Source organism: Odocoileus virginianus, chromosome 3 (genome assembly GCF_023699985.2).
Source record: "Odocoileus virginianus isolate 20LAN1187 ecotype Illinois chromosome 3, Ovbor_1.2, whole genome shotgun sequence".
NCBI lineage: Eukaryota > Metazoa > Chordata > Mammalia > Artiodactyla > Cervidae > Odocoileus > Odocoileus virginianus.
The window spans coordinates 50,866,241-50,885,813 of record NC_069676.1 but is presented as its reverse complement, the minus strand read 5'-3'; the positions used below and the strand labels follow the sequence as shown (position 1 = coordinate 50,885,813).

At 37.0% G+C, this 19,573-nt stretch overlaps 1 protein-coding gene across 7 annotated transcripts in view; it reads left to right on the top strand.

Annotated features, from left to right (window-relative positions):
- NR3C1 (nuclear receptor subfamily 3 group C member 1) overlaps positions 1–19,573 on the top strand; it is a 120,845-nt gene that overhangs the window by 72,639 nt on the left and 28,633 nt on the right. For 6 of the 7 annotated variants that reach the window (XM_070465572.1, XM_020911515.2, XM_020911513.2 and 3 more), the window contains exon 3: positions 13,191–13,357. In XM_070465572.1, the coding sequence (XP_070321673.1) occupies positions 13,191–13,357 (167 nt within the window). The remainder of the gene's footprint in view (positions 1–13,190; positions 13,358–19,573) is intronic. The other variant, XM_020911518.2, reaches the window with a different exon arrangement.

Sequence of the window (19,573 nt, the reverse complement as noted above, 5' to 3'; positions counted from 1 at the left end):
AAGGTTTATGCAGTGGTGTTTATTGGTCATTCTTTCTTCACTATTACAGTGAGGGAATGGCTAAGTTAAACTTTGCAACTGTCAAAGAATCGTGTGATGAAATATGTCTATTGACATATAGGATGTTTCCTCAAAAATGTTAATTAGCAAACAATGAACCATGCCTCACATATTAAAAAGCTGAGCCATTTATAGTGTTATCCCCAAAATAAATAAGGATTTGTATGGAAGTGTTTGCTGGGTTTTCTCTAACAAAAATTAAGATGGCTTTTTTCTAATTTAAACTTTCTAGTGTTCTCCAAATTTGTTAACTGAATATCATTTTTAGAATTTTTAAAAGTATCTTCCAATTTAGCTTTATTTGGCAAGTTAATGTTTATTATACATTTCTAAATGAATGTAAAGCAATAACTTTGGGGTAGATTATAGATTGGATATAAAGAAAGGAACTAGGAAAAAACAGTTTGGGCTTTTTATGAATGGACACTGTAACAAGTTTTTCTGGTGTGGGATCATACTTACATTGAGTTTATTCAGTTTTCCTTTCCCACATGAATGAAAAACAGGGCAAGTCCACACCTAGAACTGCCTTAGCATGTAACACTCTACTGCACATGATGTTTATTTGTTGATGCTAGCAGGTGGAGAACCAATTTTTTTTTTTCCTATGCCAAATGAGAGCTTCGAGTCCACAAGTAGACTTGAAGTCAGCCAGTCACTTTAGCTACTCACTGCAGTGGCAACAAAGTGTGAGCCTTTCATGTTCTTTATCCTCTAACTATCGTTTTTTTCAGGCTTATACTACATTTCAGAAATAAAATTCTTTCCTTCATATTACTCTTTTTGGACACTGAGAAAAATTAAAATTTCAAACAAAGTTGTCAGATCTGCACTGGTATTCTGTTTCCTGCATACAGAACTAGCTGCTTACATAAGAACTCAATTTTAAAACACTCTCTGATGGCTGACTATTCATATTCTCTTAAGGAAGGGTTAGTTAAAAGAACAGTTTTTGTAATACTTCTGTGAAGATGAAAGTTTTGTTAAAATGTTTAAGATAATTCTGTGAGAATATAGTGTTGGTTTTGTTTTTAAATCTTCTGCAAATGATTTTACAAAAAGAATTAATTATTGAATCATAATTACATCTCAAATTCAGAGCTTGCAGACTGCAAGATTCCTACCACAGTAGCTACCATTTATTTTTTCTCAAAAAAGTGCTGCTCATGCCCTTGAAATTTTTATACTCCTAGCATTATCCCCAAAATGTAAGGCAAAAATCATGTCACCACTTGTTTTCAAATCCATTCCCATATGGCCTCTGAAATGTTAGCAGACACCATTTTAGAAGAAACAGAAGTTACTTTTATAATATTCTAAATTGAACTGCAATAATCTACAGAAAACAAATCAAAGCTTCCTTGTTCTTTATTGCTAAATTCAGCAAAGTGAAACTACATGATAGCTAATGTTGCTTATCACTGTTATTTATAAAATTCTACTGAGAAAATCTGTATATAGACAAACACTGAAGTCATAGTACATATGCATTATATACAGTGCCACAGTACATTATATTTTCAGTATGTTTTGATTATGTTTAATTTTATAATTTACCAAAGTGAAATGAAAGTGGAAGTCGCTCAGTAGTGCCCAACTCTGTGACTCCATGGCCTATACAGTCCATGGAATTCTCCAGGCCAGAATACTGGAGTGGGTAGCCTTTCCTTTCTGCAATAATTTACCAAAGGATCTTACTAAAGTTAAGGAAAGTACTGAATTTTAAAACAACTCACATATGTTTTCAAAATGTAGTCAGCCTTTTTTATCTATGTCTGGAGAATGCATGGCAAATAGATAATAAGTATGGGTGAAAATTAATAATTCTAGATTGATGGTAACTATTACTTTGGGCATCACTTGACCTTAGTTTCATAACATCCTATTATTACTATAATGTACTAATTTAATCTGCCATGTAGTTAGATAGCCAAGTTTATACTGTATGTGCTAAAAATTTAAAAAGCAGTAGACTTTTAAAATAAATTGAAAATACATTTAAACATTTTTTATATTAGAATTTAGATTCCAGTTTTTACTTAGCCTCTCAGAAATGATACTTTTTATTTTATATTGAAGTATAGTTGATTAACAACGTTGGGCTTCATGTGTACAGCAGAATGATTCAGTTATTCTGTATGTATCTAGTTCAAATTCTTTTCACATGAAGGTTATTATATAGTATTGAGCAGAGTTCCCCTGTGCTCTACAGTAGGCCCTTGTTGGTTATATATTTTAAATATAACAGTATGGACATGTCAATCCCAAACTCCCAATCTATCCCTTCTCCCCGCCCTTCCCCCCTCCACTCCTTGTAACCATAAGCTTCTTCTTTAAGTACATGAGTCTGTTGCTGTTTTGTAAATAAGCACATTTGTGTCTAAAAAAGATTCCAACTATAAGCAATACCATAGGCTGTTTGTCTTTCTGTATCTGACTTGACTTAGTATGATAATCTCTGGGTCTATCCAAGTTGCTGAACGTGACATTATTCATCCTTTTTAATGACTGAGTAGTATTCCATTTTATGTGTGTACCACATTGTCTTTATCCATTCATCTGTCAGTGGACATTTAGGTGGCTTTCATGCCTTAGCTATTGCAAGTAGCTCTGTAGTGAACATTAGGGTGCATGTATCCTTTTGAACCATTTTCTTCTCCAGATGTATACCTAGGAGTGGGATTGCTGCATCTTATGGTAGCTCTATTGTTAGTTTCCTAAAGAAATTCCACACTATTCTTCATAGTGGCTGTACCAATTTGCATTTCCACCAGCAGTGTGGGAGGGTTCCGTTTTCTCCATACCCTCTCCAGTGCTTACTGTTAGTAGACTTTTTGATGACCATTCTGACAGTGTGAAGTTTTGATTTGCATTTCCCATTCAGTAATGATGTTGAGTATCTTTTCATGTGCCTCTTAGCCATGTGTATGTCATCTTCTGGGAAATACCTATTTAGGTCTTCTACCCGTTTTTTTTTTTTTTTTTAAAGCCCCATGAGCTGTTAAATTTTGGAGATTAATCCCTTGTCAGTCACGAGCTGTTAAATTTTGGAGATTAATCCCTTGTCAGTCACACTGTTTGCAAATATTATCTTTCATTCTCTGGGTTGTCTTTTCATTTTGTTTATGGCTGTACAAAAGCTTTTCAGTTTAATTAGGTCTGATTTATTTTTGTTTTTATTTCCATTACTCTAGGAGATGGATCAAAAAAGATATTTCTGTGATTTATGTTGAAGACTGTTCTGCCTGTGTCTTCCCTTAAGAGTCTTTATAGTACCCAATCTTACATTTAGGTCTGTAACCCATTTTGAGTTTATTTTTCTGTATGTTGTTAAAGAATATTCTAGTTTCTTTTTTTTTTTTTTAATCTAGCTGTCCAGTTGCCCAAACACCACTTATTGAAGAGGCTGTCTTTTTTTTTTTTTCCATTTAATTTTATTAGTTGGAGGCTAATTACTTTACATCATTACAGTAGTTTTTGTCATACATTGAAATGAATTAGCCATGGATTTACATGTATTCCCCATCCCGGTCCCCCCTCCCACCTCCCTCTCCACCCGATCCCTCTGGGTCTTCCCAGTGCACCAGCTCCGAGCACTTGTCTCATGCACCCAACCTGGGCTGGTGATCTGTTTCACCCTAGATAATATACATGTTTCAATGCTGTTCTCTTGAAACATCCCACCCTTGCCTTCTCCCAGAGTCCACAAGTCTGTTCTATACATCTGAGTCTCTTTTTCTGTTTTGCATGAAAGAGACACGTGCACCCCAATATTCATCGCAGCACTGTTTATAATAGCCAGGACATGGAAGCAACCCAGGTGCCCATCAGCAGATGAATGGATGAGGAAGCTGTGGTACATATACACCATGGAATATTACTCAGCCATTAAAAAGAATTCATTTGAATCAGTTCTAATGAGATGGATGAAACTGGAGCCCATTATACAGAGTGAAGTAAGCCAGAAATATAAAGACCATTACAGTATACTAACACATATATATGGACTTTAGAAAGATGGTAATGAAGAGGCTGTCTTTCTTCATTGTATAGTCTTGCCTCTCTTGTCATAATAGATTAACTGACCACAGATGTGTGGGCTTTCTATCCTGTACCATGATCTGTATTTGTTTTTGTGCCAATACCGTACTGTTTTGGTGATTGTACCTTTGTATAATCTATTCCTCCAGCTCTGTTTTTCTTTCTCAAGATTGCTTTGGCTACTCAGGGTCTTTTGTGTCTCCATACAAATTTTAAGATTTTTTTGGTTCTAGTTCTATGAAAAATGCCACTGGTAATTTGATAATTGCCTTGGGTGGTACAGTTGTTTTGACAGTATTGAGTCTTCCAGTCTTAAGACCATGATATATCTTTCCATTTGTGTCATCTAATTCCCTTTATCAGCATCTTAGGATTTTCAGTGTATAGGTCTTTTGCTTCCTGAAGTCGTTTTATTCCTAGGAATTTTATTCTTTTTTTTTCTTTAATTTGTTGTTCTGATCTTTTATTGTTAGTGTATAGAAATGCAGATTCCTGTGTATTTTGTATAAAAGGGTCCTGTAGTTCTCTAACTAGCTCTGTTTCAGTTTCTGAGTTTTTAGCTTTCTGTTTCTACACAGTGGGATTGGTGACATCAACTTTCAGATATTGATAAGAATTATAGAGTATTTCAAGTGTGACATAATCCAGTTGAATATATAATTCTGCTACCTCAGCACTTTTAAAGTAAATAACTGCAGTTTTTTGGCTCTAACAGTTGACCTGTCTAGTCAACGGACATAAATCTTTGATCTGTAAAATTGTTAGTGTGACTGGACAGCTCCTTTCTAACTAAGGCTAAAGTGTTATGCATTTTTCAGAAGCATACAGAAATTAATCACATCACTATACAGTCCCAACTGAAAACTTTGGTGGAGCAGTATATTTTAGAAAAATTAAATGCATTTCAAAAAAATTCTACGGTCTAATATGGTAGTCGCATAATAACTACAAAGCTCCCCTAAGGGCAAAAATGATATTTTGAGTATACAAAATACTAATTTCTATTTTTGTATTTTTGATACAAGGTCTCCATGCTATTAATTCAGTATTTAATGGCTAGTGTGACACTGTCTTAATAGTATAGAAGTGAGTATGCTAATTTAAGATTTAAGTCAGTATAGTAAGGATCTAAAGGAAAAGTGGAAGTAACCAGAATAGTTTCATATCTTTTAATTGTAGATAATTTCTACTTCACTGTGATACCAAGCATAATCAGAAGAGGGAAAAACAAATTATATTTACCTTTATCAAGACTATGATATCTAATGACTCCCACACTTTTTTAAGAATTCTATCGAGCTAAACAAATGTTACCCTGCAGGTCCCTGCCAGATAAACAGCGATGAGGGTAAGGAGCATGGATTTTGGAATCAGACGGTGCTGAATTCAAATTCAATTCCAGATTGTGCTAATTTAACTTTGGGCAAGCACATGGCTTAATTCCTAATTCTGGTTTGTAAAATGGACTAGTAGTAAGGATTATTTGATATAATCCATTTTTTAAAGTACCTAGCCATCGATCTTGGCTTGTAGAACTAAGAAATCAGTGGCTGTCCCATTTTAATATGAAGGAAGTGTTTTGTTCCACCTATCAGAAAACCTTCCCAGTCTTAAATTTTTCATCTAACTGCATGCATTGCAAACATCCTTAGAAGAGAAAGGAAGAAAGAAGTAATTTTTACATCATTGCAGATGTAATATACTTTCTTGTCCCTAACAATTTAAAGGAATAATTAAAGTATGTAATATATGCTAAGAACATCAGTAAACTTGTCCCTAGAAGAGGAAGAAAGGGATGTTTAGCGATGTCCTTACCATATATTACATACTTTAATTATTCCTTTAAATTGTTTCAATGTGTATCTGAGAACTAGGGTGTGAAGTGAGGGCATCATTATCAAAACCTGAGGAAAATACATAGAAGTAAGGAAGTTCTCATACTAATTTAAGAATCTAACGATTGAAGAATCAAGTCTTGGCTTTTTGACTAAGGAAAGTGAAAGTCCCTCAGGCATGTCCAACTCTTTGCGACCCCATGGACTGAATTCTTCAGGCCAGAATACTGGAGTGGGTAGCCATTCCCACTCCAGGATACCTTCCCAACCCAGGGATGGAACCCAGGCCTCCTGCATTGCAGGTGGATTCTGTACCAGCTGAGCCACCAGGGGCTGAGGAAAGAGAGGGAGTATGTGGCTTTAGACCAAGTTGAGGTTGGTGTTGGAGAAGGCAATGGCACCCCACTCCAGTACTCTTGCCTGGGAAATCCCATGGACGGAGGAACCTGGTAGGCTGCAGTCCATCGGGTCGCAAAGAGTCGAACACGACTGAGACTTCACTTTCACTTTTCACTTTCATGCACTGGAGAAGGAAATGGCAACCCACTCCAGTGTTCTTCCCTGGAGAATCCCAGCGACAGAGGAGCCTGGTGGGCTGCCGTCTGTGGGGTCGCACAGAGTCGGACATGACTGAAGCGACTTAGCAGCAGCAGCAGCAGGTTGATGTTAAAGGTTTTTTCCCTTCCTTTATAGACACAGCTGTTCTGCCTTTTGTTTGCATTTACACATATCTTAGGAGTTACTGTGCTAAAACTGTGGAGTATGAGGTAAACATTAGTTTGATTAAATTTTCAAATGACCCATAGACTGTCACACAGTTCTAAGGCAGTGGTTTTACCTGTTGACCTGCTCTGGCAGGGCTTATTGCAGATCATGTGTGGAAGAAGGCACAGAACATTTGCTTCCTTTTGCTATACATCACTGAGACATCACACCTCAGCCCTTAAAAGCAGAAGGCAGTTTATTCCTCAATTTGAAAACCTAGCTCTACTTTTCAGATTCTCAGGTAGTCATGGTTAAGAACGCTGATTTTGGTATCAGAAAGATAGGCCTTTGAATCCTGTCTATGCTAGTTACTGTGTCACTATAGGCAAGTCAGTTTCTCTAAATCTGTTTCCTCATCTGTAAAACATGAAAACAGTACCCACTTTGTAGGTTTGTGGAGAAGATTAAAGGGGTTAAAGAAAGGGCTTGCACAGCAGCTCCTAGTAGTAGTGAGGTGATACCTGTACTCTGGGTGCAATCTCATAAACATGTAACATGTGAGTTGCCTCAATTTCTTCTGCAGAACATATAAAGATATAATATATAAGTAAGCTAAATACAATAACATATACTGGACTCAGTACAAGATGCTGGTGATATAAAAGACCTAGACATGGACCCTACCTAAAAGGAATTATTGATGTTAAAATATTAATACATTAGAATGTATCATGTGTAAAGTGCTACATGGCAGCATAGAGGAATGGGAAGACATATAATTGGGAAAGAAAGAGGAACCAGATTGAAGACCACGTTGGGCTTGTATGCTTACATGGAAGAGCCTCGGAGATGTAATCACGATGCGAAGAATGAGTTTTAGCATCATGGGAAAGAGGAAAGAAAAGCAGCCAGAGCCGGGAGGAACTACTTAGTGTAAATCATCGCAGTGGTTAAGGCATGGGGTGAGGGAAGACATGTATGAACATGGAGGCAGAGTGGATAGAAAGGGAAATGTACAAGGTACAGTGTAACAGAAAATAGACAGGATGCGTTAAAGGGACTGGAATTGGGAACAAAGTACTGTTACTAAGTATAGTGAGAGGAACACAACTCTGAGAAGGTAATAAGGTGTTTAGAAATATGTGGTGGTTGTAGTTGAGGTGGAAATGAACACGTTTTTGTCAAGTATTTCACAGCTTTATATTACAAATTTCAGTAAATAATCAAAATTTCAGAAACCAAAAATTAAATTACTTCAAACTAATGTAAAATGAAATAAAATACAGTCAATGCTATTCTAAATCAAAGTACAAACCTAAAACAGATCACAGTTGATGAAATCTACAAAGTAAACATAGATGACTAAAACCAAAGAGGACTCCCAAAGTCAAATAAGTGAAGGTACAAAATACAAGATGTAGGTACAAGCCCAAATTCAAGCTTCTAGTGGAATTACAAATAATTACAGTAACAACAGCATCCAGCAGTAAGACTTGACTCTAAAGTTAACCTGCTGAGTAGCACTGTAGGAAGATAAATAAAAAATAAAACCAAGTAAAACTATAAATATATTGGTTTATGAGGGAAAAAACAAGTCTTGAAAGGACATTTTTAAAAATTAATCAAAGATTCAAGCTCAGAAACACTCCACAGCCACTGGTTTCAACCCTAGATACATACACACACACACATATGAAGAAAGCAGTGGGTGTAATATTGCCTCAAACCTGTTACTGCCTTATTTGAAGATGTCACATTTATAATTCTGCATGTACCAAATCATAGTTATTATCCTTGTGTGCTCTTAGAAGCAAGAAAGCATCAAAACAAAATCAGGTCTTCATTCTAGAAATAACCATGTAATGAAGAAAGTTTCTCCTCGCTTAAGAAAGTTTTTCCTCGCAGTTCTTGCTACTTACTCTTGGTCTTAATGTTCTGTTACTAGAACACCATTACTCCTCTTTGGAACGCATGGCCCTCAGTGCAAGCCTAAGCAAACAGAACTGAAAACATGAAACAGTATTTCTTCTGTTAGGGACTAAGTTGTGCAGCACAATCACTCAACCACTGAATGATCCTCCTAAAGAAAAAGAAAAACACAAGAAAACATGTTATGAGTTTAAGAAAGAAGCATAGATAAGGTGACCATATTCTCTCTTCCTTTAAATAAATAAATGTACAGGTCCAAAGAAGCCTTTCACAGACCCAAGAGTATTCTTCCCTACTTCTTACCTCTACCTTGGGATTTATGGACAACTTCTTCGGAGTTTTTTTGATTCAGCACCTTCATTTTTACAGACAAGGAAACTGAGTGCAGAGATTGTAAATGACACGCCACTGGTGTCTCAGATCTGAAAAAAGACATCTCCTCCATCACACATCCTTTACTGAAAACGCTCCTGAACATTACAGTACAGGCTTACAGTACAGACTTTGTTCTCTAATCTCCTCCATAAGATGAGTAAGTATAAATGATGCAAAGTTGGAGGAAACTGTCTTAATATGCACCTGAAGTTAAAACCAATAGAAACTTCTGTCAGCAAGTGCAAAAGCAGATTAATCAGTCTTTCTTTGGTTTGCTAAATAAGATAAAATGCACTCTGCTAAAACCATTTAACAGAAATACTATAAAAGCCTTTCCCCAGAGTATTTTTCTATTTGATTTGAAAACTATCCCATGGCTTATTATCAAACAACGCAGTAATCCTTTAGCTAATGCAGGGATAAATGGGCAGTCAGAAAATATAATCACCTGGTGTGTGCAGCTGAGTATTTACATTTTACCTAATGAACAAAGATAAGAAAAGTGCAGGTGACATTAATGTGTAAAAACTACCTCTTAGGGCTAGAGCTAAAGGGAAAAATAAAATTACTCACTCTAGCTAATCACTAGACCTGTATAGTCCCCTGGCTTCAGGTCTGTTTTGAATCTCATTTTGGACTTGTCTTGAATCAAAGAATATTTGCAGCTGCCTCAGTTAGGGCAGTTGCTCTCCTTTAAAAGGTAGTTTAGAAGGTTTTACGGTAAATTTCTGGTCCTTGTTGAATTTTCTTTTTCTCCACTTTATGTTGCTTAAAGATTTATAGCAAAGATTTCTTAGTCCTCAGCACTACTAACATTGAAGCTGGATAATTATTTGTCGTGGAGACTGCTGTGCGGTGTTAGAGGTTTAGCAGCACCCTAGCCTCTTCTCGCAATGCCAGTAGCATGTCCCAAGTTACGACAACCAAAAATGTCCCCAGACTAACCAGTTGTCTCTTGGGGAGTAAAACTCCCAATTGAGAAGTTTCTGGAGGATTTAACCCTCCCCTGGCTCACAGGCAACATTCTTCAAAGCATTTCTCATTCTTTGAGATCCTCCAGAAGGGAAAGAGGAGTCAAGGGAAAAAAAGTTAATGCCTGAGTGTTAAGGAAAAATATACTGTTTGATTATCAAGTGTGTACCAGTACTTTATATAATTCAAATATATAATCTACCTAAAAAATCCTGAAAAGGTACCAATAAGGAAACAGAGTCAGGGGTTGGGTCAGCTAGCCACTGTCACAGTCATCACAGTGCTGTTTGTCTACATTCCCTAGCTCCATCTCTTGCAGAAGTACTACCTCGACACCAAAGCAGCCAAAAATAATTCTGTTCCTCCTACCTAGATCGAAGTTGCTAAGTCCATTATCATTTCAGTAACACATTTTCATGTATGAGACAACTTCCATACCATATATAAGACTTCTGTATCCTCACAGTGCCAGGAATTCCTCATCCAGATATCAGGAATCATCTGCTGAGTGAAAGGGTGTAATCTGCCTGCACATTTCAACTGTTCTTCAAGGTGTGTGAGGAACTTTCATAATCCACCCATGATTCTGCATCCATGGTCCTCCTTTCATTGGCTGCTTTTTTTCTCCAAGACAATTAAATAGAAAATCCTGCTTTATACTTCCTTTGTTTTCTCTCTCATATGTAAACTCGGTGACCTCAAGAACAGCAATGTCCAGTATACTTTCCATTCTGAATGGGAGACAGCATTCAAATATTCATCTGAAACAGCATGTTATGTTATTTTGGGTCCTCACTTAAAAGAAAGCACTCTGGATACAGTCAGTTCATAACAGAATCTCTTAGCATCTTCAGAATGTTTGACACAGCTGTAAACACATTAAGCAAGGACTAAGACATCTTGGCTTTCCTATTCAGAATGAGTGTGATATACACTCTTATTAAGTTGTGCTTTTTATTTCTTTCTGTCATGTATCCTTGTTAAAATATGGTGATTTCATATGTTTTCCTTTTGAGTTCTAACCATTTTCTTGAACCCTAGCCTTTTAAAGCAGTATCATAGGGTCATGTTTGCAATTGAAGACCACTTTGCGTTCATCCATTTCTCCCAGTGGTGTTCACTATAGGCCATCTTGGTGCTCCTATTTGTGTGACAAAAACTGGTTTTTCTCTAATGATGTTTGTGGTATGCTTGGTAGCTTTCCATGAACTCACTTCTTACCTGATGTAGCCTGAAGGGATGCCAAAAGCCTGACTAAAGTTCCAGATTCTTAGTTGCAGTTCGATCAATCCACTTGTCCATTTAGTTTTAACTTTCCTTTTTGTCATCTCTAGCTCACAGTTGACTGGCCTGAATGTATTTTGCATATGCTCTAATTATAACTGAGAATTTGGGAATACTGTCCTAGATTTTAGACTTAATACTACTTACATAATACTTATACCAGGCTTTCTCATAAAATCTCCAGTTTTCCTGAAAAAGAATGAACATTTATCGAGTGCCTGCTAGATGGAGGAATTATACACTAGACTTTGTGTTCTTATAACACACAGACACAGATAATATCCTTTCACTGTAGTCATGAGAAAACAGAGGCTCATGGTAGTAAATACCTATCCAAGGTCACACAAGCTATGAAATGGTAGAACTGAGACCTGAAACACATCAGTTTGACCACAAGCAGGCTCCCTCATCAACCTCTGACAGCTGAGTAACCTCATCTAGAGGTGATGACATCCTTTTCACAGGGTCGTTGAGAGGACGGATGAGACTGTATTCATGAAAGTGTTTCAAAACTATTAAATACTATACCTAAGTACTGTGAAAACATTTTTAGTATATACTAGTGTGTGCAAATATGTACATATATATATTTTATTATATATATAAAAAACTGGCTGAGGAAACAGTACAGAATTAATGTTTGAAATCATTGAATATTGCACTTATTTTCCAAAAATGAAATATACAAACAACTGGTTGGTCCCTAAAAATATATGTCAGATGACAGAGATTGGCTGAACCGGAGTAGAAGCATCTTCAGAACAAAAACAGACAAGTTTTTGCTTCCCTAGCACGTTGCTCTGCTCACTCACTCCAAGACCTTCCTGCTTCTCTGTAAAACTCCGGCCCATAGAAGCTCCGCTGCATTAGTCACAAGTTTCCATTAATTAGACATGACTTGTGCCAGACCTACAGCAGAGTCATTTCAGGTTATTCTCTTCCATTGCAGGCTTTCAATATGCACTCAGTCCATTCTCCCAGATCTAACTGGGATCAATACCTTGTGATACAGAAGCATGCAGAAGTTCTCCTTAACAATGTTGAGAGAAAAATATGAAACCCTGGGGCCTATTCCCAGAGCTGGGCTGGTAGGAATGCTGTCCTATTCACTAAGCCTCTAGATAAACATAGGTTTGGCTAAGTCCAGTATGCTTCATTTAAGGACAGAATTTAGGGGGAGCTTTGGAGTTTATCAGCTTAATTACTTAAAGTAACAAATTATTATTTTACGATTAACTTTTAAGTTTTATTCCTAAAACAGAACAAAAAGATGTTACTTAATACAATTTCTAACCATGTTGACAACTCAAATTCTTTAGTTTGTTCTGTGAATTAAGCATATTTATAATTAAGATTTAATCATATTATTAGTTGCATTAATAAAGACACACCTAACACCCAAAGTTTATTCCTAAATATTATCTCTTTTAGAGAATAGGCAGATTAAGAATATTGCAGAGAGAAATTTCTTACATAGGTGGCATCTTTGGGGGGAAGATGGATAATACTGTATCTCTTGATCATGGTGGTAATTACACAATTATTCCTTTAAAGATGATTGTAAACAGATGCCAAGCAACTAAAAATTGTATCTAAGCAAAGCACAATTTCACCATTCTTCTTAAAGATTTTTTGTGTGTTGGTTTTTTTTTTGCCATGCTGCGTGACTTGTGGGATTTCAGTTTCGACCAGGGATTGAACCTGGGACTGTGGAAATCAAAGTGCCAAATCCTAACCACTAGACCTCCAGGGAACTTCTAAGGGATACTTAAAAATAAATGACCTCACTCTTAATTTTGTATAGAAGAATAATAAAACATTTGACTACGTCTCGGTAGGATTTTTTTTTTCATTCTTGCCAGTATTTGAAATACACACGTTCAGTGTGAACATGTTTACTGTGGAGTGAAAGAGGTAAGAGAACTGTGTTTTGATACTTGTTTGACAGTCCTGACAGTTAGACCCTAACACTGCTTTCTTCCTTCCTAGCCCGGGAATGAGGCCGGATGTGAGCTCCCCCCCGTCCAGCTCCTCGGCGGCTGCGGGGCCGCCCCCCAAACTCTGCTTGGTGTGCTCAGATGAGGCTTCGGGGTGCCACTATGGGGTCCTGACTTGTGGAAGCTGTAAAGTATTCTTCAAGAGAGCAGTGGAAGGTAGTGTGTGTTTTGAAGAGTTTTATTTTTCCTCTATTTGGTTTCTGTTTCTCAGACTGGATTCTGTATGCAAAGCCCTTTAACACTGGAAGTCATTAAAATCAGGGATAGGAGGGTGGCTCCTAACTCTTCTAGTGGGGAAAAGATACTTTTAAAAGCAAACTAAGATAAAACAGACAAGTAAAAATTGAAGGGAGGGAGTATGGTCAGAGAACAGAAAATAACCGTAAGAAAGTGCTATGCATGTGAAATGATGGTTTTAGGTTTCGGCAGCAACTAGTGCTCATTGTATTAGTATTACCAACTTTAATTCCCATCAGTTGGCTAGTTTTAGAGCCACCCACTATTCTAGTCTGGCAAAAATGAGTGATAGTGAGGGGGAAACATGTTTTGTTTTCTAATAAGCCAGGGCTGTGCTATGTGATATAAATGTGATGTAAGGATCTCCCACTGTCCTCTGGGAGGTCACAGTCTACTTGGAAGTGAAAGATGAGTTCATTGTTACAAGGTACAGAGATTATAATACAGAGGAGCAAGTGATAAACTGCCTGGGGAGGTCAGGAAAGGTGTTTAAAAGAAAGTGATTTCACTTGACAAATATTATATTCACATAATGTTTACCCTTGTTACAGACTCAGTCTGCCCGTCACCTCCTTAAAGGTAAAATTCATTCCATAAGCAAATTACTGGAAGTCACACTAAAATTTTCTAATATTACCAGTGAATCCTCTTGGGAAAAACTGTTGTGTAATTTAGTTATTTGTAAAGCAGTTAGAAGGCAGTGTGGCCTGAACGGATACCTAAAGCTCTGATTAGATAATTATATTTTTTAAAACTTTTTATTCACAGCACATGAAGTATTATTATTTGGCTTCAGTTGTGTTTGCATATGCTTAAGGGTTAGATGAGTCATTTTCTTTTGTTTGGATTGCTTTTAATACATTAGCAAACTATAAAATTACTTAAGTTATTCCACAGAGAGCACAGGAATTGAGGCTTTAACCAGTTTGGTTATCACCCAATAACTGAGTAGAGTCATTAAGTAAAGCTCATCCCTAATTAATGCAATGCTGCTAACAAAGTAGATGTTATCTGCCCCAGATGGAAGCTGCTTCTTGTCCTCACTTTATTCAGCATTTTCTTCACTGATTAGTTCTGTCCATGGTGTAAATGTGTTAACAGTGTTACAGTATTCCTGTATATAATAAGTAATATTGACAGATTTAATTCTGAAAGTGAAATTCAGAATGAGACAATGGAGCCTTAAAAGAAATAGAGGAATTTAAAAAAAATTTTTTTTTTCCATTTCCCTCATTTTAACTAAAATTATTTCTTAAAATGGGGCTAAAAATTCCAGTTCCAGTGCCTACAGGTATTGAGTATGTGTCGTTCTGGCCAAATACAATACCGGATGAGTGAAGAAGGGCAGTCACTGATAGAGGGTGCAAGCATGCCTTACCTAAAAGCATCCAAATGCAATTTAAAAAGAAAAGAAAAGCTAAATATATTACAAATAAGACATCACTGCAGGCCATATGCCCCCTATGCTTTAGGATTAAATTCTCTGCTTTAGAATTAAATTCTTATGCATGTTTTTAGCTATGAATATGTGAATATTAGCTGTGCTCTTTCAAAATATATGTATGTATTTCAGTTAAATATGAGATAGCTAAGATTACATGATAAATAAGAAAAGGTTAAAATGTAAACTGTGTTGAGTAAATCCTTTACTTGGATTTAAATTTTCTCCATGGTCCCTTCCAGCTCTAAAATTCTGAAATCATTTGCTATCCTAACTTGAAGCAGATCTTCCCAATCCAGGGGTTGAGTGTGGGTCTCCTAAATTGCAGGTAGATTTTTTTTTCCCCCCATCGGAGTCACCAGGGAAGCCCTAAGTAAATCCTTTATTTGGATTTAAATTTTCTCCAGAGTCCCTTCCAGCTCTAAAATTCTGTAATCACTTGCTAACCTAACTCACAGCAGATCTACTTATCTCTTTCTAGACATGATGAGAATATGTTTTAAGCCCATATACAGATTTTAGAGCACTTTCTTGAACAGTTACAAAGATGAAGCTTGTGTGATTTTCATTACACTACATTCATTCCATTTTTAATACTTGCCAGAAATTATAGATTATCCACCAAACAGACATAGTATCATAAAGCCCCAAAAGCTAAATATTTTTAGGAAATTTGTACAAGTTTTTCTTGTCCATACAAGCCAGATCAAGGACTGAGCTTTTGAATTTTATTCATTATTCTGAGAGTTACTTTCTGTGTACAGAAAAGAATTTGGGTAGCTTCATTTCTTTAGATGTATACTAGTTCAGTGGTCTTTTTTTCACTGAGTCCCTTCTTCTTATGCTCCCTTTGCACAAACTGCATATATTCTTTGTTGGTGGGTCATATTGGAGACAAACACATGGCTACTTTTCTTAATAATTTACCAAGTACTATGTTTTATGTATGTCATACTACCCTGGGTCAGGAAGATCCCCTGGAGGAGGGAATGGCAACCCACTCAGTGTTCTTGTCTGGGAAATCCCATAGAGAGGAGCCTGGCGGGCAACAGTCCATGGGGTAGCTAAGAGACACAGCTGAGTGACTAGCACACCCAAGTACTACGTTTTATATGTGTCATGCTACTTACTTAGCAGCTCTATGAGCTCTTATTTGATACACTAGGGAACTGACGCTCAACAGCTTAAGCAGCAGACTTAGGATTCAAGCATAGCTGTCTGCAAACAGGCTCTTAACCTCAATGCTTCACTGACTTCTGAAAGGATAAAAATCTCATCTCCTGGCAGTTTATAATCTAGTTACATACTGAGATGAAAGCAATAACAAGGGAAATATTCATAGTGTTTATTGAGTGCCTACAATATGTTAGGCACTATTTTAAGAATGTTCTTCACAACTGCCTTTAACCCTTGCAGAAGCACAGCAAGGTAGATGCTAATTTTCCAGCTTTACAGATGGAGAAACTGGGAGCTCAGAAAAGTTAATAAACATTACTGAGATCACACAGCTAGGCAGCAGAGCTGCAATTCAGACCAAGGGCTTCCTAGCAACCTTGCCAAGTGCACTTTGCACTATACGACACTGGTTTTGACAGCAGTAAAGAAGCTGAAGCTTTCTTGAGTGTGAAGCTGTCGCACTTAAGCTCACAGTCACAGTTCACATTTGAAACTTGGGTACTTCCAGCAGAGTATGTACAAACTACAAAAAACCCTAGATGATGCAGTTTGCTGTGTGGCCTGTTTCCTGTACTATGTTAATTAATTAACTTGATCATGTCCATGCATCATTCTTCTGTTTACTACCTAGTATTTTTCTTGGATCACTATTTTTTATAACTTAAATTTATTTAAAACAACACTTTTACTATCCCTACTGTATTAGTTATCTGTTGATGTGTAACAAATTACCCCCCAAATTAGTGGCTAAAAACAACAGATGTCAATTATGTCACACAGTTTCTTAAGAGCCAAGAATTTGGGAACAGCTTATTAGCTGGATAGTGCTGGGTCTCTCATGAAGTTACATTCAGACTGTTGGTGGAAGCTGCAGACTCCACTTGCAGCTCATTAACACTGCTTTGGCAGGAAGCTTCGGTTCATCATCATGTAGGCCTCTTCTAACGCTGCTCTCAACATAGCAACTGGCATCCCCTAGAACAAACGATGAGAACGTATTTTCTTTATTACTCAATCTCAGATGTGACATAGTCGCTTTGGCCCTATTTTATTGGTCACATGCCAGTCCTGGTATATAGTGTGACTACCAGGAGACAGAGACCACTGGGGGTCAACTTGGAGACAGGCTACAACTCCTACCAGAAATAATCAGTTTTTGGCATTTGATCCTGGGTTTTTAAAAATTTATTTATTTCAGTTGGAGGCTAATTACAATATTGTGGTGGTTTTTGTCATACATTGACATGAATCAGCCACAGGTGTTCATGTGTCCCCATCACCCCCCCTCCTACCTCCCTCCCCATCCCATCCCTCTGGGTTGTCCCAGTGTACTGGCTTTGAGTGCCCTGTTTCATGCATCAAACTTGGACTGGTCATCTATTTCACATATGGTAATATACATGTTTCAATGATGTTCTCTCAAATCATCCCACCCTCACCTTCTCCCACAGAGTCCAAAAGTCTCTTTATATCTGTCTCTCTTTTGTTGTCTCATGTACAGGGTCATCATTACCATCTTTCTCAATTCCATATATATGCGTTAATATACTGTATTGGTGTTTTTCTTTCTTGACTTACTTCACTCTGTATAATAGGCTCCAGTTTCATCCACCTCATTAGAACAGATTCAAATGCATTCCTTTTAATAGCTGAGTAATATTCCATTTTGTATATGTATCAAAACTTTCCTATCCATTCGTCTGCTGATGGATATCTAGGTTGCTTCGGTGTCCTAGCTATTATAAACAGTGCTGCAATCAACACTGGGGTATACGTGTCTCTTTCAATTGTGGTTTCCTCGGTGTGTATGCCCAGCACTGGGATTGCTGGGTCGAATGCCAGTTCTATTTCGTTTTTTAAGGAATCTCCACACTGTTCTCCATAGTGGTTGTCACTAGTTTGCATTCCCACCAACAGTGTACAAGGGTTCCCTTTTCTCCAGACCCTCTCCAGCATTTGTTTGTAGACTTTTTGATAGCAGCCATTCTGACCAGCGTGAGATGGTACCTCATTGTGGTTTTGACTTGCATTTCTCTGATGATGAATGATGTTGAGCATCTTTTCATGTGTTTGTTAGCCATCTGTATGTCTTCTTTGGAGAACTGTCTCTTTAGTCCTTTGGCCCACTTTCTGATTGGGTCATTTATTTTTCTGGTACTGAGCTGCATGAGCTGCTTGTATATTTTTGAGATTAATTCTTTGTCAGTTGCTTCGTTATGCCATTTTTCTCCCATTCTGAAGGCTGTCTTTTCACCTTGCTTATAGCTTCCTTTGTTGTACAAAAGCTTTTAGTTTATTTTTGCTTTTATTTCCATTACTCTGGGAGGTGGGTCATAGAGGATCTTGCTGTGATTTATGTCAGAGTGTTTTGCCTATGTTTTCCTTTAGGAGTTTTTATAGTTCCTGGTCTTATATTTAAATCTTTAATCCATTTTGAGTTTTTTTGTGTATGGTGTTAGAAAGTGTTCTAGTTTCATTCTGCTAATGGTAGTTGACCAGCTTTCCCAGCACCAGTTGTTAAAGAGATTGTCTTTTCTCCATTGTATATTTTTGCCTCCTTTGTCAAAGCTAAGATGTCCATAGGTGCGTGGATTTATTTCTGGGCTTTCTATTTTGTTCCACTGATCTATATTTGTATCTTTGTGCCAGTGCCATACTGTCTTGATGACTGTGGCTTTGTAGTGTAGTCTGAAGTCAGACAGGTTGATTCCTCCAGTTCCATTCTTCTTTCTCAAGATTGCTTTGGCTATTCAAGTTTTCTTTCTATTTCTATACAAATTGTGAAATTATTTGTTCTAGTTCTGGGAAAAATACCATTGGTGGCTTGATAGGGATTGCATTGAATCTGTAGATTGCTTTGGGTAGTATATTCATTTTCACTATATTGATTCTTCTGATCCATGAACATGGTATATTTCTCCATCTATTTGTGTCATCTTTGATTTCTTTCATCAGCGTTTTATAGTTTTCTATATAGAGTATTTTAGTCTTGGTGAATGGGATTGTTTCCTTAATTTCACTTTCTGTTTTCTCATTGTTAGTGTATGGAATGCAAGGGATTTCTGTGTATTAATTTTATATCCTGCAACTTTATTCTTTGATTAGCTCTAATAATGTTCTGGTGGTGCCTTTAGGGTTTTCTATGTGCAGGATCATGTCATCTGCAGTGAGAGCTTTACTTCTTCTTTTCCAATATGATTCCTTTTATTTCTTTTTCTTCTCTGGTTGCTATGGCTAAAACTTCCAAAACTATGTTGAATAGTAGTGGTGAGAGTGGGCACCCTTGTCTTGTTCCTGACTTGAGGGGAAATTCTTTCAATTTTTCACCATTGAGGATAATGTTTGCTGTGGATTTATCATATATGGCTTTTATTATGTTGAAGTATGCTCCTTCTATGCCTGCTTTCTGGAGAGTTTTTATCATAAATGAGTGCAAAAACTGATTTTTATTGTAAAAATAAGGACAATACAAACAAAACGATATTGAGGAATCCCAGCTGGCCTGAAGGCTTTTCTCCTGA